The sequence below is a fragment of the Bos grunniens genome, chromosome 5, assembly GCF_055505025.1.
Source record: "Bos grunniens cultivar Pamir isolate PY7600 chromosome 5, Bosgru_T2T1.0, whole genome shotgun sequence".
Lineage (NCBI taxonomy): Eukaryota > Metazoa > Chordata > Mammalia > Artiodactyla > Bovidae > Bos > Bos grunniens.
In genome coordinates, this window is record NC_141169.1 from 96,420,469 (window position 1) to 96,442,739 (window position 22,271).

The 22,271-nt window shown below is 34.5% G+C and overlaps 1 protein-coding gene and 1 non-coding gene across 19 annotated transcripts in view; both read right to left on the minus strand.

Moving 5' to 3' along the window:
* The window catches only part of ATF7IP (activating transcription factor 7 interacting protein), a 115,076-nt gene that overhangs the window by 12,952 nt on the left and 79,853 nt on the right, over positions 1–22,271 (minus strand). For all 18 annotated transcript variants that reach the window (XR_015164229.1, XR_015164226.1, XR_015164230.1 and 15 more), the window contains 6 exons: positions 20,027–20,100; positions 19,351–19,439; positions 16,609–17,247; positions 10,463–10,527; positions 1,790–1,868; positions 72–227 (listed from right to left, as the gene is read on the minus strand). Coding sequence is in view for 8 of the 18 variants with exons in the window: in XM_086401931.1 (XP_086258057.1) it covers positions 72–227; positions 1,790–1,868; positions 10,463–10,527; positions 16,609–17,247; positions 19,351–19,439; positions 20,027–20,100 (1,102 nt within the window). In the remaining 10 variants the exon portion in view is untranslated. The remainder of the gene's footprint in view (positions 1–71; positions 228–1,789; positions 1,869–10,462; positions 10,528–16,608; positions 17,248–19,350; positions 19,440–20,026; positions 20,101–22,271) is intronic.
* On the minus strand, positions 15,995–16,100 carry LOC147372650 (U6 spliceosomal RNA). The gene has a single exon (XR_015165003.1). It is a non-coding gene; the product is annotated as a U6 spliceosomal RNA (small nuclear RNA).

Below are 22,271 nucleotides of genomic sequence, written 5' to 3' on the forward strand. Positions count from 1 at the left end.
CACTCAGTTTCACAGTCATATTTCACAACAGGCAAAACTAAAGTTTCACCTCAGTGATTCAGTAAGTTTACCTGTCGGTAGCAAGTGTATGGTTGTCTGAGATGGTCCACTTGTTGGCACTCCAGATGGTTGAAGAGGTGGTGCTGGCTGGATGGGTTGCAACGGTCGAGATAAAGCCTGAGAAGAACTCATGGTTGACACAGCGGTATGATTTACCTTTTTAGGGTCTGTTAATTAAAAGTGAAGCAATATGATTACTGATACAAAAATATTAGATATACAAGTTTATCTTTGCCATTAAGTCACATTTTACCACTAAGAGAACAATTTCATTGTATTTTAATTAAGTGTACTTCTGCCAATGTGAAAACCAAGTCAGAACCTTAAATAATTCACTGTTGGTTCTAGCATAGATTTTAAATCACATTTAAAGAAAATATAGTTGTAATTTTTTTTAAAAAATGAAAAGAATCCTACTTTTAACTTAATACAACACGCTTACGGCTTTAGCAGCAGCTACTTTAATATTTGAGTGTTGATGAAGAAAATGCACATTAGATGGCAGAATTTAAGTAACACTCAATGGTGGGGCAATGGAGAGAGATTCTAAGAGGCAGGGATGCTACATAGGGAAAAGGCAAGAGTACTGATGACAAACTTTTATTTTACTTTTTAATCCAAAACCAGCCCTATCTGTGTCCTCTTACAAATAACCAGTATTAACTTGTGTGCTCTAGGAAATTTCTGTAAGATTTGTGTATTAAAAAAATAGTAAAAGCAATACAGAAAATTTGAAATGTTTAAACAGTACTCAGACAGGCATAAATTCAACCCCAACAAATGATGACATAAATCTTCCAATTTTATATCAGTTTTATACAAAGAACCTGACCTTACTGTCACATAATGAATTGTATAGCTACTTAATTTTGGTTTTCTTGAAACCAACTGAACTATCTTATTCCCTAAAATATAATTTCTTAAAATCTCTAGTACTTTTTTTTTAATTAATGTCTTAAAGGTATAATAACATCTGATCCTACTAGATTTTTCACATGCATTATATAATTACCACCACAAAGTTTTACAGATATGTCTATGAATAAAGTCATTTTGTACAGTCAAATAAGTTTGAGAAATACTCTATGAATCATTCTTGGAGATTTACATTGTAAATCAGCACAGTAAAGGTTCAGAGATATCTGTATTAAGGGAAAAAACCCATATAATTTTAACTCAGCATTTCCCAAGCATATTTAACCATGAAAGTTTTTATTTACAGACACCTATTAACACTGTGGAAGAATAACTTGGAATATTGTTCAACAGCTAACCAATATAATTTCTAAATATTATAACTCAGAATAATACTGAGAATTCTGGGTATACATGCTTTTTAACAATATCTTGATTTAACGCCTACATTAAAATATACATATACACATATGGAAAAAACATTTAAAGTCCAAAGACCTAGATTCAATTCGTACTCTAAATCTATCCTCAATTCTAAAATGGGCATTACAGGGTTATTGTAAGGATCAAGTGAAATAACAGATATAAAAAGAGAAGTATTCCATAAGTTAAATATTCTCCTAGTTGCTCTGTTTTCCTTTATGCTTTGTTAATATTCTCCCAAGATTTGACTTCAGTTTTTTACTTCTAATCTTAAAAACTCTTTCTAAAAAGGACACAAACAGTGCTGTCAAGATTTGTACTAAGTATAATGAGTTAAGAGAGAAAAATGGTACCAAAGCATTCCTTAATATGATTACTTATATTTAAGTACCTTGTAAAGCTCCACTCTCTTCATCATCCATTGTGAGATCAATGACGCCACCTGAATCGTTGCTTGTGGCTTTTCCACTCTAAAAAACAAAATATTTGCATTTTGCTATGGGAACTCTGGTAGGCATAAGGAAAATAAAACAATACTGAGGGGAAGCAATGATAATGCACAGCCTGGTTCAATCTGGACCCCTAAATGACTTTACCTAAAGAGTGTTTGTCACATAAATGATCCAAGGATACTCAAGAGTCAAATATCTGCCACACACACACAAAAAATCTTCCACAATAAATTATTTTTTTAATTATATTGTCAATCGCATAGAGCTATGCTCTAAGCACTTTAAGTGATTAAATGTAAACATAATTCATTTCTAATATTTAAATGTTGACCAAACCTACACTAAATTATCAACATTAATTCACAGGAAGACCAAAGGCAACTTTAAAGTCAGCATTAGGTTACATAAAATAATCTATTTTTCTCCCCTAAAGAATGGTATGGTATCATAGGATGTAATGTGCTATAATCAGATGACATCCAGTTTGACCAAAGTCAACTCATTGTCCAAAATTATTAGAAATGTAGTTAAAACTTTTTTTAAAACTATATAATGGCAACAAAAAAAGGAAAGCTGTACAACATAGACCTAAAGAGCCAAGATCTTCAAGTCAAAAAGAATAACTGAATCTTTTAGTTCCAACACTTACAAGTTATGTGAACTTATGTTAAAATGTCATTTTCTAAATTTCAAAAAATTGGATATGAAGTCTATTATAAGTATTAATACAAATATGCATTCAAACAGCTTAACACCAGGCATGACACACAGTAACCACTCAATAAATGCTAATCATAATTACTTTATGGTATATTTACAGTCATGTCAACTCCAAATGATTACGGTTTTCATCCACAACACTAAAGTTTTACAAAATTAAAGAAAATGATATCTTGATGTTAGATATACAGGCCAAATTCAAAGACCATGATGTAACTCTAAATCTTACAATTATAAACCTTTTCTAAGATAATGACTTCACAGAAAATGACTTGTTAATAAACATCACAAACCTGTAAATCCGAAACTGAAAAGTTCTTAACAAACCCTTGAAGAAAATAACAGAATCCACTTGCTACAACGTATCTATAAGATCCACTTGTCCAACTTAAGTCCACTTTTAGAATTAAATTTTAAATTCATCAAAAATTACTAGAACAACAGGCAAAGACTAGTAAAGTAGAACCCAACTAGAAATAAAAGATAGTCAATAAAAATAACTCCAAGTGGAGCCAGATGTTGAATTTAGCAGACTTCGAAGCAGCTGTTAAAAATATATTCCAAGAATTACTAGAACAAATAATCCCAAAACTTACGTAGGATCATAAAAGACCCAGAATTGCCAAAGCAATCCTGGGAGAATAGAATAAAACTGGAGGCCTAACACTCCCAACATCAACAATACAACAAAGCTATCGCAATCAAAACAACATGTGGCGTTGGCATAAAAACAGACATGGATCAGAAGAGAGCGCCCAGGAATAAACCCACACACATATAGTCAACTAATCTTTGACAACGGAGACAAGAATGATAACAATGGACAAAAGACAGTCTCTTCAGCAAGTGGTGCTGGGAAAGCTGGGAAGCCACATGTCTATCAATGATGCTGAACATTCCCTCACACCATACACAAAAGTAAACTGAAAAATGGCTAAAGACTTAAATATGTAAGACATGACACCATAAAGCTCCCAGATGAGAATGTGGGCAAAACTTTCTCTGACATAAATCACAGCAATGTTTTCTTAGGTCAGTCTTCTGAGGCAATAGAAATAAAAGCAAAAATAAACAAATGAGACCTAAAAAAACTCATAAGCTTTTGCACAGCAAAGGAAACCATAAACAAAAAGACAACCTACAGACTGGGAGGAAATACTTGCAAACAACACAACTGACAAGGGCTTAATTTCCAAAATATATAAACAGGGTATACAAATCAATAACTAAAAAACAAATAGACCAATAAAAAAAATGGGCAGAAGGCTTAAACAGACATTGCTCCAAAGAAGATGGGCAACAGGCACATGAAATGATGCTAATACAGCTAATCACCAGAGAAATGCAAATCAAAACTACAAGTATCATCTCAAACTGGTCAGAAGGATCATCATTGAAAAGTCTACAAACAATAAGTGCTTAAGAGTATGTGGAGAAAAGGGTACCCTCCTACACTATGCAACCACTATGGAGGAAAATAAAGAGGTTCCTTAAAAAACTTTACCACTTGATCCAAACATCTCATTGCTGGGCACAGATCCAGAGAAAACTCTTAACTCAAAAAGATACATGAACCTCAATGTTCACAGCAGCACTATTTACAACAGCCAAGACTCTTGAGAGTCCCTTGGACTGCAAGGAGATCCAACCAGTTCATTCTGAAGGAGATCAGCCCTGGGATTTCTTTGGAAGGAATGATGCTAAAGCTGAAACTCCAGTACTTTGGCCACCTCATGCGAAGAGTTGACTCACTGGAAAAGACTCTGATTCTGGGAGGGACTGGGAGCAGGAGGAGAAGGGGACGACAGAGGATGAGATGGCTGGATGGCATCACTGACTCGATGGATGTGAGTCTGAGTGAACTCTGGGAGTTGGTGATGGACAGGGAGGCCTGGCGTGCTACGATTCATGGGGTCGCAAAGAGTCGGACACGACTGAGCGACTGAACTGAAGATACAAAAGAAACCTAAATGTCTACTGACAGATAAATAGATAAAGATGTCTCTCTTACACACACACACACGGAATATTAATCAGCCATAAAAAAGAATGGACCTAAGGATTATCATGGAGAAGGCAATGGCACCCCACTCCAGTACTCTTGCCTGGAAAATCCCATGGACAGAGGAGCCTGGTGGGCTGCAGTCCATGGGGTCGCTAAGAGTTGGACAGGACTGAGCGACTTCACTTTCACTTTTCACTTTCATGCATTGGAGAAGGAAATGGCAACCCACTTCAGTATTCTTGCCTGGAGAATCCCAGGGACAGGGAGCCTGGTGGGCTGCTGTCTATGGGGTCACACAGTGTCGGACACGACTGAAGCGACTTAGCAGCAGCAGCAGCAAGGATTATCATACCAAGTGAAGTAAGTCAGAAAGATATATGATATCACTTACACATGGGATCTAAAATATACAAATGGATTCACTTATAAAACAGAAACAGACTCACAGACATAGAAAACAAATTAATGGTTACCAAAGGGCCAAAGGCAGGGAGGGATAAATTAGGAGTCTGGGATTAGCAGATACAAACTTCTATATATAAAATAGACAACAGTAAGATTCTACTATATATCTAAGGGAACTATATTCATTATCTTCTAATAACCTGTAATGAAAAAGAATATATACATATGTATAACTGAATCATTTTGCTGTACACCACAATCTAACACAACATTGTAAATCAATTATACTTCAATTTTTTAAGAACAGACAACAGAAAAATTAAGAGCATTAAAAATCAACACAAAATTAAAGTAGGGGGAAAAGTACCCCAAAACAAAAAATAGATGATATATTTTTTAGATTATAAAACAGACCTAAATTCAACCATATCAAAGACTAAACCAACTGAATGGAATAAAATTTCCTATCAGTATTAGGGACTGTCAGATAAAATAACACATCAAAAAATCAATAAATAAGTAGTTTTTTCCTCCTAGATACTCACTTTAAATACAAATACACAAACACACTGAAAAAAACTGCTGTAATTACATTAATGTTAGAGAAGATACAAAGAGTAAGTCTTATAAAGATAAAAGGGTCAATTTGTCTTTTTATTGTTTTAATGCTCTGTTATAAGGTGCCTATTTTTCAATAGTGTATAATCTATAATAGGAAGAGAAGGTCTATAATCAATGAGCTAATCTACTGAATTGTATTTTTATTTATCCTAACTTGACTGATAAAATTCATCTATTATCACATACTACAGTAGTCTCCTGTTTCTATTTTCTAAAGAAATAAAATCTAATTATTTCAATAATTATTAACAGCAAATAAAAGATAGTCATGATAGCTGGAACTATTTCTATCAGTCTCTTCAGTGTTCTACATTCATTAACAAATTTCATCTATAATAATCTGTGGCTGAGATCAGCATTAACCATATTTTATATGTAAGAAATCAAATCCAAGGTTTAGATAACTTACTCAAGCCTTACATATTAGGTAAGTTAGAGCTGCCAGAGTGTCTGACTCAGCTGCTGCTGCTGCTGCTAAGTCACTTCAGTCGTGTCCAACTCTGTGTGACCCCTGAGATGGCAGCCCACCAGGCTCCCCCATCCCTGGGATTCTCCAAGAACACTGGAGTGGGTTGCCATTTCCTTCTCCAATGCATGAAAGTGAAAAGCGAAAGTGAAGTCGCTCAGTCGTGTCTGACTCTGAGCGACCCATGGACTGCAGCCTACCAGGCTCTTCCGTCCATGGGATTTTCCAGGCAAGAGTACTGGAGTGGGGTGCCAATGCCTTCTCCATGTCTGACTCTAGATCTTATTATTTCTGTGTCACTAGGTTCATGTTTTTCTGCCATCAATTCTGAGAAAACTTATGTAATCAAGAAACATTACATGCCTTTATTTGCATTTATATATATTACCAAAGTTCTGAAACTGCTAAAAAACATCTTGTGTCAAATAGGTTTTAATACTAAGAATCTATTTTATTAAAAAGTTATTTAATCATGTGTCCTTCCCCCAAATGACCACTCTCATCATATGAACACTAAGAAAATTTCAAGAAAGCAAAGATATTGGCTTTGTAGGGTACATTTTTTTTGTACTAAAACAAATAATAAGATCATATTTAAAAGGCAATAACAAAGAATATATTTGAAAAGCTAGAATAGGGCACTTCGACAACTGCAGAGAATGCCAGTACAGAAGACCGGGCTGCTCCCTCCACACACATCTCTCCAAAGGAACTTGGGAACTACCTTAAGGTTTGGTTGGCTACCAAAAATGTGGCCCTTAGAAAGTTTACATAAATTATTGATAATTTTCTTATGTCCCTTAAACACCTTAAATAATGAACTGTGTCATACTGGCTTATCAAGGTTGATCTGCACAAACACCAAGACTGATGATGCACATCTGGTTTCACTGTTAGGAGTCCTGCATTTTGACTGCCATAGCTGGTTACACAGAAAGAAGCAGCTGTCCAATCAGCTCAGGCCATGATACTCAGTCAGGCTTACCTGGGCAGAGACTTTTGTCACTTGTTACTTAAGGCAGTATCCAGAGAGAAAGCCCCTCCTGTGCAGTGCTGGTTAGGGAAGAACATGGAAGCCTCAGCCTGACCGCACTTGATCCCACTTGATGCTTATTTTTTTTCCCTGCTGGTTTGGTTCTCTATTTTTTGCTGTGATAAACCATAACCATGAGTATAATCAACCTATCACAGGTTTTATGAGTCCTTCTAGCAAATCAGCAAAATTGAGGTGGATCTCAAGTCCCTCCAAACAGTAATATAAAACTACAGATGCAGCAGAAAATGATTTCTACACTGTCTTACAACATATGATGGTAGTTTCAATAAATAATGTTTTACCACATAAAATATATTAGTAATGTACTACATGAAATGAGATCTATGAATAAAATATGTAATAACAATGATATGGAATATGCTAATAAATACTTATTTGGAAGACATTAGAGAAATCTTCATTCAAGGACTACAAAAAGAGAACATTTTATATCTTTAATTATTTTCTCATTAGGTATGAACAACAATCATTTCCATACATGCCATCTAGTTCCTTCTAAATTATGATAGTCTTAGAAGTGTTCAGAAGTACAACTAAGACAGACTTGGCATAGGAAAAAGAAGTTATCTGAGTGGTTAGAAAGCTAAGAGTGTAAAGAATCATAGGCTACCTATTTCACACCAGATTCTATTTGCTACCAAGTAACATACAGGGTCGGAGAAGGCAATGGCACCCCACTCCAGTACTTTTGCCTGGAAAATCCCATGGACAGAGGAGCCTGGTGGGCTGCAGTCCATGGGGTCGCCAAGAGTTGGACACGACTGAGTGACTTCACTTTCACTTTTCACTTTCATGCATTGGAGAAGAAAATGGCAACCCACTCCAGTGTTCTTGCCTGAAAAATCCCAGGGACGGGGGAGCCTGGTGGGTTGCCGTCTATGGGGTCGCACAGAGTCGGACACGACTGAAGTGACTTAGCAGCAGCAGCAGCAACATACAAGGTAAAAAGCTAACAGCAATTTCTTAACATATGTTTTAAAACAACTGTAGTGTTACATTATCAAAGTATTTTTGCACAACAAAACTTTTATCTATAACCCAAAAAGCCAATAAAGCATCAATTTATAAGTAGCAGCCCATATATATTTCCATAATAATTTCTTATTATATAATAAAACTTGCATATTACATTTACTATTTAAATTCATAACTGGAACTCATTCAAACCTTTGATCAGGCGTGACTTTAACAGATTAGCTGCCTAGTCATGCTACTTGTGTTTTTCATACAATGGTAGTGAATTACTATTCCTGTAAGCCAAATAAAATATTCATTGAGAGACTTTCCTGGTGGTCCAGTGGCTAAGACTCCACGCTCCCAATGCAGGGGGTCTAGGTTTAATCCCTGGTCAGGGAAGTTAAGATCCCACATGCCACAACTAAGACCTGGTACAGCCAAATACATTCATTAAATAAATAAGAAGAATTTTTTAAAAAATATTTTTTGAGAACTTAGAATTTGGTTATATAGTCTCTTTGCTAATCTGATGTAGACACTTCAGGTGTCTTTTGGATCTACTAGAACAAGTTGCTTCATCAAAATAAAAGTTATAGAATACAATGTAAACTAAAACTTGTGAAGTAGTAATACATGTCTTAGAATTTCTAGAACATAATAAGTAGCTGAGTGTGACTAAATTTTATATTTTTTTTTTTTATTTAAAAAGAATATTTTTAAGTAAAGAATTTTAAAAGTATGGCAAACTTCTGTATCAATTTTAATTTCACTGAAATGTTTACAATATTATATATACTTTATTTCAGCAATCTAATATAACTTAAAAATTTTTTTTATTTTATACTGGAGTATAGCCAATTAACAACGTTATGCCAGTTTCAGGTGGACAGCAAAGGGGTTTAGCCATACATGTACATGTACCATTCTCCCCGAATTCCTCTCCCATCTAGGCTGTCATATAACATTGGAGTATAACTTTTTGCAATGATGAAAATGTTCCATATCCTTGTTTTCCAATATGGTAGTTACTATCTATGTGTGGCTTTTGAGCCTTGAAATGGGCCTACTGTGATAGAGGAAGTAAATTTTTTATTTAAGGCTAAATTAAATCCATTTTCATTTAAATAGCCTACATGTGATTAGTGGCTACCACATTAGACAGCACAACTCTAGAAGAATCACCATTTATAACAAGATGAAAACACAGCCATTACAGTGTACATCTTCCTCTCCTAAAACATTACCTAGTATGTCCAAACAAACAAGAAAAAAATTACTGAGAGAAATGAGGATGTTTGTAATTTCTTTCTTTAGCTTTGGTTTTACTTTATAAAGTAAAGCTAGACTTCCTATGTTACCTAAAAGTCACTGAATATATTGATGCTTCCTATACCACATGCCTCCCAAAAAAGTACTCCATATACTTTTAATTAAAAACACAGCTACAAGACATCCTCAGAAACAATCAAAACTTTGACCTTTAATATCATATAAAAAGCCTGCTAAAATTTGTAAGAAATAAAATATTTCTAATAGCTTTAGTTTGAGCTATACAGCATGGGGTGTGCTGCGATTCAAGGGGTCGCAGAGTCGGACACGACTGAGCGACTGATCTGATCTGATCTGATCTATCTATCTTTAGTCAAAAATATCATTTTAATAAAGATGAAGAGTCAAAATTAAAGATCACTATGCTCTTGTTTTAAAATTCACATCATTTATTCATGCCTGACTTACTCAAGATTTTTTCTCTCACTAGGAAAATAAATGAGTTTCCAGATATGATTAAGAGGAAGGGAAGAAATTAGACCATCAAACATGCAATGACTTCCCTATGCATCTATTATACCTAAAGCAATGTAGAAGAAGAATCGTGATGAACTTTATTAATACAGGAAAAATGGAGTTACTCCACTCCTGGGTGACTTAAATTTAACATGAAAAAGTACCAAGACTGGCAAAATGCTAATAAGCCAGAAAAACCAAAATTTTCTTTCCATAAAACTATTTCTGATCAGCTCTGAACAACCTAAAATGGTGTCTCTGTGTGTGCTGGCTATGGCAGGACAAAGGATGGGGAGGCGTGGGGAGAGATAAACCAAGGAGACCTTCTTAAACAGATGGGCCAGGAAGAAATTACATGTGGAGACTAAAACTTCCCACTGTATGAAAGAAAATAACCAGACTGTCAGTTATATACAATCCAATATCACTAAGAGAATTACTAATCAAAAAAATTCAATTCTTGTCAAACAACACAGAGAAGCTGTTTGGAAAATTTTGGACAGTTGTAAAAAACAAACTTGGAATAATTTTCATTTTATCAATGAATATCAACAGAAATCCATCTTTTCATTTTGAAACAGTAGGAAACATCTTACCTGTGATGTGCTATCGGCTGCTTTCTTATTAACAGAAGCATCTACTGTTTTGTTTGTCTGGTTTTCTAAGGAGTCAAAAAACAAAACAAAACTCAGAGCTATTTTTAAAGGAACCTACAAAATGTAAAAGGACAGGTTTCTTTATGTACAACAATTCACGTTAATTTTCTCCAATAGTTTTTTGTGTGTCAACATGTTACATATGTAAATTACTCTCTCAGAGACCACTGCTACAAATCTTTCAGAAGGACAAATTGATACTAGAAATCCAAACACTTCATATACCCATTAAACAGAAATTTTAACTCTAACCAAATGAATATTGCAGGGAAGCAATTTAAGATGTGTATAACCTAAATGCTGTAACACAAAAAGTTAAATAAAATATAATCCTTCCCTACTACACACCTCTGGAGAAAAAAACTTAGTAACATGCCAAAATGTAATAAATTCACTAGAAAAATAAAATGATCCTGATGAAATATACATGCATAATCTCAATAGCTCAATCACAGATGATTTTCCTTTATTCATTTTTCAATAAACTTGTATTGAGTATGTACACACACACAAACATACATATGAATTTTGCATGTATAGAACTACAACTATATAGTCGTATAAAAGATAGCTGAATGAAAAAACAGCACAGAAAACAAAGTATGTTTTTCTGCCTCAATTTCTAAAGAAAAGGTATTAAGTTTTGTCAAATGTCTTGAGCGTCTACTGAGGTGATTAATCAGTTTTTTCTCTTTGGTAATGTGGTCAATTACATTAATAGGAGTTCTCCAATGCTGAAACATCCTTATCCACACTTTCTGTCAAAAAGACTTTAGTCAAAATATGACACTCCTTTCATTTGTAAATCTTCATAACATACATACAAAGTAAATCATTTATCAATATATTTAAAAAGATAAAACCAGAAATGATAGATACAATTATTTCTATCTATACATTAAAAAAAATGAGGATAAATATCTACCTGTTAAAAAGAGGGTTTTACAGGCTAGGTTAAGTAAAAGGGGCCCTTCCAATTTCTGCCTACCCTATCTGAATTATCTTAGTTCTTTGCATAGCAAGAAAATATACATATATACACATACATATATGTACATATTCCTGTGTGTGTATATATAACCTAAGGAATCTCTCAGGTATATTTAAGATGTATGTAACTTTTAAAAGACATATACATATCTTTAATATCTTAAAATTACTTCATTTATAATGAATCAGCTTCATTTCTGGACTGCAAAGTTCTTGAAATACTACTTAATAAAAAAGTTTTTTTTAATTAGTACTTCTTAAAAATACTACTTAATAAAAAAAAAAATTAATTCCAGGTTACTGACATGCAGCGTATTAACACACATTCAAGACATTACCAAAACATAAGCAATTTACTACCAGTTTTAAAAAACATATATACAGTGTTAGAATACATTCATTTTGATTTAAAACACATTTTCAAGTGAAAATAAAAGGTACGTCAAGAAGCAAAGCAGGTGAGGGAGTTTCATTTTTATTTTCTGTTGATTGGTTGGTTGGCTGGTTTAGTTCTAAGTCATGTTGGACTCTTGCAACCCAAGGACTGTGGCCCACCAGACTCCTCTGTACATGGAATTTTCTGTGGAATTATCCTCATACAATTATTCTCAAGATTCAGGAAAGATTTAAACTGATTAATGAAATGTTTTATTTCTACACACACACAAATACTAATAAATATGAGAGTTTTCTTATCCAGCATGATTCTCTCTTTGACTTAATTGTCTCAGGACACAAAGGTAATTATTCATAAAGCTGTAATAATATTCTTTATCCTAGATTTCCCATTAACTTCTCCTACCCTTTTATTAGATTGTTGTCTTGATTCTCAATGTAACATTTTATAGATTCAATGTATATTTTGTTTTCTTTTACTACTTCAGATGAATTTTTAAAGTTAAAAGTTACAAATCAATCTATCAAGCAATAAAATTGGCAGGATATAAAGTCAAAAATTGTACAACAAACTCTTTCTATCATATAAGAAACATCTCTGTCTCTTTATTCTTAAAAGACACTGTCACTTTTAACCAACACTGAATTTTTACCAGCATCAAAAAACGGATGCGTGTATGTGCACAGGACATCACGAGCATCACAGAGCGGAAGTGCATTACGTGCATGTGCGTTTCACAGGCGTGCGCTAGTAGTGTACCTTGGTAGGTGCTGAATAACTGAATGAAAATAAACTGAGTGCAAAAACTTGTAAGTCATTTTTACAACTCTCTCTCTCATCTAGAGCATTCCCAAGTGCCTGTAACTCCATTTTCGCCCCTCCTGTAGCCAGTGTTTGTGGATGTCACACTCCTTCCTCTCTGTAAAAATCCTTTAAAACTCTACTTCCCACCATCTTGCCATTCACTCCATTCTCGTACCTTCCCAGAGCTCCCATATTCTCTCACAGAAACCTGAATATATTTACACTCATCACATTTATAATTATTTAACATTAAGTTCCCTATTTGACTATGAGCTTAGTTAGAATAGAGACTATTTTGTACATTTCTGTGTGTCTGCATGATTTTAGAACAAAACAGGCATTCAATGTTTTATGAATGAATGCATGCATGCTAAGTCACTTCAGTTGTGTCTGACTCTGTGCGACTCTATGGACAGCAGCCCACCAGGCTCCTCCGTCCACAGGACTCTCCAGGCAAGAATACTAGAGTGGGTAGCCATTTCCTTCTCCTGTGAATGAATGAGATAAACTATAATTTGGTCTCTAAATTTCCAAGTAATCCTTAGGACAACTTTTATTTTACACTTTATAAAAAACATTGACTTACTCTATGAAGATATATGTATATAAATATATACAAATGCATGCTGTCTAGTTATACATTATGTAGACAACATATTAAAAAGCAGAGACATTACTCTGCCAACAAAGGTCCCTCTAGTAAAGGCTATGGTTTTTCCAGTGGTCATGTATGGATGTAAGAGCTGGACTATAAAGAAAGCTGAGCACTGAAGAATTGATGCTTTTGAACTGTGGTGTTGGAGAAGACTCTTGAGAGTCCCTTGGACTGCAAGGAGATCCAACCAGTCCATCCTAAAGGAGATCAGTCCTGGGTGTTCGTTGGAAGGACTGATGTTAAAGCTGAAACTCCAATACTTTGGCCACCTGATGTGAAGAGCTCACTCACTGGAAAAGACCCTGATGCTGGGAAAGATTGAGAGTAGGAGGAGAAGGGGACGACAGAGGATAAGATGGTTGGATCACATCATTGACTCGATGGACATGGGTTTGGGTGGACTCTGGGAGTTGGTGATGAACAGGGAGGCCTGGCATGCTGCAGTTCATGGGGTCGCAAAGAGTCAGACACAACTGAGTGACTGAACTGAACTGAACTGAAATAAAACTTACATAAGCCTAGTTTTCAAAAAGTTTTAATTAAATAACTAATTCATCACTTTATGGATGTATTAAAGTTTGGCTTCAACCTTCATATTCAGCCAAATTTTGCTATTTGACCTCAGCTTAGGTTTTTGCAAGCCTCAATAGCTAAATGCTTACTTTCATGCCACTTATGGCATCCTTAAAATTATGCATAATCAGAGAATATATCATCTCATAGGACCTCCTTCTAATTAACATGGTAAACAAAGCCAAGCTTATCATTAATATTTTTGGTTAATATCTAATAATTTACTTTCAAATATATGTAAGCATTCCAAATAGAACTCAAAATGAAGATCTCCATAATATAATTTTTATATTAAAGTATATGTGTTAAATATATATATGTTAAAATATAAAGTTTTAAGTATACATATAAATGTATTATCACAAAAATAATAATTACTAAAATTATTAATTTTATATACAAAAAAAAAGACAGTCAAGAAATTAAACAAAACAGACTGACATTACAACTAATAAAGTGCATTAAGCTAGATAATTTTGGGAAAAACACACCCTTTGGGTCAACAAATGTTCATACAATGTTAACAGGATAATGAAATTAAATTATAATTCTGATGTGTGTGTGTATGCTCAGTCAGGTCCAGTTGTTTGCAACCCTATGGACTGCAGCCCACCAGGCTTCTCTGTCCATGTGATTCTCCTAGCAAGAATACTGGAGTGGGTTGCCATTTCCTCCTCTAGGGGATTTTTCTGACCCTGGGATCAAACCTCCGTCTCCTGCGTTGCCTGCATTGACAGGTAACTCATTTACCAATGAGTCACCTGGGAAACTCATAATTCTGCTACTGTATAAGTATTTAGGGAACTTGCAATCATAACATTAGACAGAGTAATCTCTCAAGATATTTACTTCTTTTCAGGCTATGGTCTTTCAGGGAAAGTTCTATATTTAAGAATTTACCTTATCTTGTAACCATGATTTAAAAACAATGTCAACTAAGCTCAAAATTTCATAAAGAAAAACTCCAAAATCACAGAAAAGAAGGTCCATGATAATCATCTTCCACCCAACATGGTAAAAAACAGTAATGACTGGAAGAAATGTAACCCACCCCCCAAAAAATCTTGCTCATTCACTGAACTCAATTCAAAGTAGGCATCTAAGGAATGTTGTGACAGCAGATACTGCTAATAAATATCATTACTGTACCATGCAAATATTTAATTTTAAATACTAATAATAACTGTATTTTAAATTTCAGATTTAATCTTATATCCCAGATGTTAATTGTATGAAGGTGATATTCAACTTCATTCCAGTATGAATTTTTATCTACCATTCATTTACTCTTAGTAACTCTATGAAACTCTTATTTTATGAGAATATATACTCAGAAGACAAGTACTCTACTGAAGATCACATAAGAAATTAGAAAAACAAGCCCTGTATATCTCACATGTAAAAATTAATTTTGTACTTTATAATTTTTTCTTATATTTCAAGTTCAACTATATCAAAAGGACAGCTATTACAACAATTTCACTATATACATGATGCCCAGGTACTCTTTCCTGTCTTTCCAAAAGTAGTGGGGATAAATATAAAATCAGAAATGAAGAATAAGCAAGTTCAAGAATGTATATATAATCTATGCTTTCTAAGAACAAGGAAGACAGAGTTCTACAGATTTTAAATTAGGAACAATCAAGTTCTCCTTCTTGTAATACTACAAAGTATATATAAATATATAAACATAATCATGTAAAATATGCCATATGGGAAAATATATAAGAGAAAACAAGAAGCAAGGAAACGTTCTGCAGTAAATTAAAGAGGGAAGACCTAGTATAAAACCATTCAAATTTGGAAGATAGGAGTGAAGAATGCACAAAGGTTTTCCCAAATGGGATAATGGGCAGGGGCTTCCCTAGTGTCTCAGATGGTAAAGAATCTGCCTTCAATGCAGGAGACTGAAGTTTGATCCCTGGGTTGGGAAGATCCCCTGGAGAAAGGAATGGCAACCCACTCCACTATTTTTTTTTAAATTCATTTATTTTTTAATTGAAGGATAATTGCTTTACAGAATTTTGTTGGTTTCTGCCGAACATGAACAAAAAATATGGAACACTTCACAAATTTGCGTGTCATCCTTGTGCAGGGTCATACTAATCTTCTCTGTATCATTCTAATTTTAGTATATGTGCTGCCCAAGTGAGTACCACTCCAGTATTCTTACCTGGAGAAGTCCATGGACAGAAGAACCTGGCAGGCTACAGTCCATGGGGTCACAAAGAGTCGGACATGACTGAGCGACTAACACTTTCACTAGAGAAGATGTGTGGTTGTTATTTTCCTCTTATTAGCATATATTATGTCACTTAGATACTTTAAAACATACTGTTTTCTGTATATTCAGATATATCTGCAAAATGTATTATGAAAGTAATTCACAATGCTTGCTACAAAGACAAAATTAAAAATTTTCCCAGGTTAGGAAAACTAGTAAAAGATGAATTACAAATGATAACTTCTCAGTCAAAATAAACTCTCAGATCCCACTTTAACATCATTCCTCTTGGGTAACTAAAATAGTCTCTGTGAAATTCTATTCACTCTGTCTTCTAATAATGTTTGTCAACTACATACACACATACACACACAAATTCAATTATCTACAGACTATTAACAAGCTTGCATTTCTATTATTAAATCTACATGTTGACTTACCAATTCTTGTGGTGGTAGTGCTGCTCTGTTCTGCAGGAGATGAAGTACTAAAAGCAGAAATTGGAATTTTCATCTGTATAGGACCTCGATTATTTGACGGACTATAGAGTCCTGATGGGCCTACTGTAGGTAAAGAAGTCCTGGTGGCTTGTACAATAGAGTGTGCTGTTGGAACGGCCTGTACAGCAAGTGTTGTTCCTAACGGTGCAGCACTGGCAGGAGAATTCCTTTGAATACTAGGACTGGGCACAGAAGGAACGTTGTTTGGTTTCGTGGGGTTTGGCAAAGATGGCAAAGACACTGGATTTTTGGTAAGACCACTCACTGTAGGTGGGCTTTGTACAGAAATGAATTCAACGTTGCCTGATGGTTGATTGGTCACTAAAGTCCCTGGATGGCTCTGGAGGAGCTGAGGCTGGGAGGATACAGCAACAGGTACATGTAAAATCACTGGTAAAGACTGTAAAGAGATTGTAGGTTGGGGATTTCCACTAGGCACCTGAGTAGAAGCAACTACTGTAGCTGTGTTGGGTGCAGGAAGAACTGACGTGGCTGTCAGAGAACCTGAAGTCACTGGAGGCTGCAATTTAGGTTGACTACTGACAACCGTTGGAGGAGTGACAAGATTGGTTGAAGATACTATAAAAAAAAGAGAGAAGTTTCAGTTTAAATGCTATCTTTATCAGCTAAAATAATACAAAGTTGATGTAGTGCAATATATACAGTAGTCTCTCGTATCTTTTAATTTGATTTAAATTCTTGAATTCTTAGATTATTTGCAGAATCATTTCTGCATCTACATTTGGTACATTATGAAAATAGCACGTTTTATCATTAAGATGGAGGACTGCTATTTCTGTACCAAGAGTCTCTGAAAATTAGCATACTTACTTCAGAGTTACTAGCGGGAAATACAACTATAAAACAGTGAAAACTAGGCAAAATTGTAAAGACAATTTTGAAAGTACATTAAAAATGCCTTAGAACACTGGCAATATATAAACTCAAACAGAATATCTAGAAAGAGTATCATAAATTCATAATAGGTGAACTTAGTGATGGTATTTTATGATATGGATAAAGTGAAACCTGTACCTGTGGATCCAATTTTACTGAACTCCCTGGGAGAAGAACTAGTGAGGAGAGGCTACTACCTCTATTAACATTCTACTGACATTATGTGATATGGAAAATAACATAGGGAAGATGGGAGAAGAATTAAGGAGCTGACAACAAAGAGCAGAGTAAATCAAAATGTTGGTCGCTGGAGTTTTATAGTCTTTTTAGTTCAGCCATTTGTGTATCTTCTCATTTGAGCAGGTTTAATAAAAATCAGTGACTAAGTCTCCTTCTCACTGATTTGTAAAGTCTTTCCAAAATCACAGGCACACATAAAGCATTACTGCTGCATACCAAATAAGGCTGGCTGGCTCAAGGATGAGTGCTCGGACGACTGGCTGAGCTGTAAGCTGAGCTCACAGCCCATTTGATGGAATACCACTTTTACTTGAAAGACTGACTTATAAACATACTATGGTTATTCACACTTGGGTATCTGGCAAATTTTTTCTTGAAAATAAACCAAAGAAGGTAGAGACTTCAAAGAAAACAACCAACAGTATCGATTGGCAATAGTAAAATCTGAGTTTAAAAAAAAAACTTAGAACTTGGGACAATACATCTACCTGCCACCCTGAGAGCATGGTTAGCTTCCCAAATCTTTAAAGGCTCTTCTGAGAAAAACTGATAACAAAGTAAATAAATACAATTAAAAAAAATTATTAATGAAATGTACCAGTGTTTGGAAGACTTAGAAAACTCGGTGAATATTTTCCAAGTGATCAATGAATGATATTAGTAAAAGACCCATCCAAGTACAAGAGAGATAAACAAATTTAGTGAAAAATGTACAAACGTTTATTGGTGTGATTTCTGATTTCACTTTGCAACTAACCTTTAAGAAACCATTACTTGCTATGTCAAAGAATAATACCCACATTCTCTCTAGGCCTTTTCCAACTACATATTTGTATGAGGCTGAATTTTCTTCACATAATTCAACTAAAACAACAAACTGCAACAGATTGAATGCAGACACAGATATGAGAATCCAGGTGTGTTTGGCCATCTTAATGTTTTAAGTGAAGTTTAAAAGAGACATAAAAATTTAATATAATAATACTCTTTTTGCTAATTTTTTAAATTTTGGTTAAGAGCTACTTTTCACTAAAACTTGCGACTTATGGTATGTAATTCTGTGGTTTAATTGCTAAATCATGCCCAATTCTTCTATGACCAAATGGACTGTAGCCCACCAGGCTCCTCTGTCCATGGGATTTCCCAGGCAAGAATAGTGGACTGTATACTGGTACAAAATACAGGTTTGCAATTATTTTTAAGTGAATTAATAAACATTAAAAGATTATATGTTTTAATTTCTACCATAGTAAATATCAATTATATACCCACATAAATACAATTCTGTAGATTCTTAATAATTTTTAAGATTATACAGGGATGTCAACACCCCAAAATTTGAGAATCACTACAGCAGAAATCTGAATTTCTGTATTTTTATGCACATCTGTGATCCTACTTTTTAAACAAAATTTTGCTCTTAGCACTCAATTTTACATAACTGTGTTCAGTTTCTTAGTCCATTTCAAGCTCAAAAGTGTGTAAGAAAAGAGAACAAAAGCCTTCAATTCCTAACAAAATGTATTTTGGTGTTAAGAATATTACCTGTATTCACAGGGGTTTGAAAAGATGGTGGTGCACTCTCACTTATATTTCTTTTGGACTCCAACATCTGTCTCACCGTGTTTGTATTTCTGTGAAATAGATACACACACAAATGGTCACTGGACATGCCGTTCTAGGGGATATCTACTTATGCATACAGAAAGCAGTGGCTCATAGGAAGAAAGGGTAGTTAGACTTGGATATTAATTTAAAGCACTAAACTGGGAGTGAATGTGGTGAAGCAAAGCTGGTATGAAAACACTGGAATGTTGGGGTGTAGGGCGTCAGGGGAAGAGTCTTCCTTTTATATTCTATGTCCTTAATACTTTAACCTGAAAACCAAATATGGGTCCGAATATCTGCAACACATTACTTTTTATCAACTCTGACCAAAGAATTTCTCAAATACTTAAGGTAATACTATTTAACACAAGTGTATAAAGAAATCTGCAATGACAAAAGAAAGCCTTATAAAAAAACTAGCAAAATCAATATCCATAGGAGAACAATTACAGCAAAGCAAAAAGAAGCAAATATACTTAATTCAGTATACCAAACACTTATCTCTACAAAAATATATAGCATCACATTCTAAGATCTTTCTGCACAATAAAGAAAATCAGAACCTTGTTCTCTTAATGAAAAACTTGATAAACAGCCTGTTTACAATTCTCACCTGTAGGGCACACTGTTATTGCTGATGACATCAACTACAGACTTTCCTGGTGATACAGGTGGGTTTGGTGGGTTCTGGGGAGAAAAATACCAAGGTAAAATAAAGCCCAATTCACAAGCAATCTTTCAGTCCTCTAAGTGCTTTGTTAATATGTTATCTGTTATTTCTATGCTGCTGCTAAGTCGCTTCAGTCTTGTCTGACTCTGTGCAACCCCAGAGATGGCAGCCCACCAGGCTCTCCCGTTCCTGGGATCCTCCAGGCAAGAACACTGGAGTGGGTTGCCATTTCCTTCTCCAATGCATGAAAGTGGAAAGTGAAAGGGAAGTCGCTTAGTGGTGTCCGACTCTTAGTGACCCCATGGACTGCGGCCTACCAGGCCCCTCCATCCATGGGATTTTCCAGGCAAGAGTACTGGAGTTGGTTGCCAGTGCCTTCTCCCAGCTTATTATCTAAGAATGGTTATAAATACTGTTACCTCATAAGACCCCTTTAGAAATGGCAGAATTGACTGCTTTACTGTGGAAATAGGGCATTTGATGACCAAAACGTGTAAATTAATCATCACTATTCTACAAAACAAGACTTAGAAACTTATGTTTTTTGCCACTTACTTACAAATCTGTTGCAAAATTTAAGTCTTTTTGTAGGTGTAAAATAAAAGGATTAGGGAATTAATGGTATTAGATCAGGAGTCTGTGAACTTTATAAAGGGCCAGATTGTAAATATTTTAGGCTTTGCAGCTACTCAGCTCTGCCACTGTAGCACAGAAATTAGCCATAGATGATATGTAAGTGAATAATCATGGTTGTGTTTGAATAAAATTTTATGTATGGACACTGAAATATGAATTTCAAGTTATTTCTATAGTACAGGAGAAAATCTTTCTAAGAAAAAAAAAAAACCTTGGCATTGGCACATATTAAAGTGCTTACACAAATTAGTCTATTGTCACAACTACTTACTGTATGAAAAGTGAATAATTCCTAGACCTCAGTTTTTTATGAGTAAATAAATAATGTAAAAATAGTTTATATGCTAAAAGTGTTCAGTAAGCATTAACAATATGAATCTAAAGAATAACTAGAAAAAAAAAATAAATAATTTTAAAGAATAACTAGATACTCATTCAATAAACATCTAGTAAATGCCTACTAAATACCTAGCAGAGGAAGCACCAGATTACAAGCAGAAACTCAAGAAACAAGGAAAATATTTGTTTATCCTCAGAAGTAACTGATTACCAATTAAGTGGTATCCTAGGTCACAAAATTATTTTTATAATTTTTGTTTAAAAAAAACTACTTGTCACTATGTGACTTATAATTTCATAAAAAGATGCCCCAATTATAACTTCAGTACAAACTAAGCCTTTTTCCATCCTCCAAAACAGGGACTATAGAAATACAGTTGTAACATTTATATGCTAATTATCATTATTTGGGCCTCCATTATAATTCTTTCATCCTCTATTTCTTAAACTGAGAAAAATAAGTCCACTCAAGTCTTAATTAAATATAATACATATTAAACAAAAGGTGATAAACAGAAGCATATCAAGCAGATGCCACTAATCACTCTTCTCAACAACAAATATATTTTGCTACTTTTTATAGGATAAAAGAATGATTTTATCTGCGTAGAGGAGGAAAAAAGATAAAGAATTAAGATAAACTGCTCTGACAGAAACATTTGAAATATCTAGAAAAGGAAATGAAAGTAACATTGTAGCCTCATTGGGAAAAGTTTTAAAAAATTTTTAGGGGAAAGAAGTGCATCTTCTAATAAGTCTTTGAGTAATCAGTACACTCAAAACACTTAAAATGAAGGTAAACATTTCAGAGGGAAAAAATATAAAAGGAGTATAAGCATAATAAATAGGTATATATAAGTAAAGTATGGCTTAATGTCACTGGATGGAGGACCTTAAACACTACAGTGTGGTGACATCAGCAAGATGGCAGAACTGAAAATCCTATAGAATCCTTCCCTTATGAAAACAATGACTTAACAACTTAAGGATCAAATTTCACTTGTAAGAAGTCAAGAAACCTGTTGAGAGATTAGAGCACCCTAAATGAGAGTAAGCCCCAAAGAGATAAATAGTACAAGGTAGGAAAGTCTGTTGCACTTAACCATCATATCCCACCTCCTTCCTTACACAGTGTAGTAAAATAGAAAAGAAAAAGGGAAAAAAATCCCAAAAAGTGTCCTCTTCTTCAGGAAAGAAACACTGGAATTTGCAT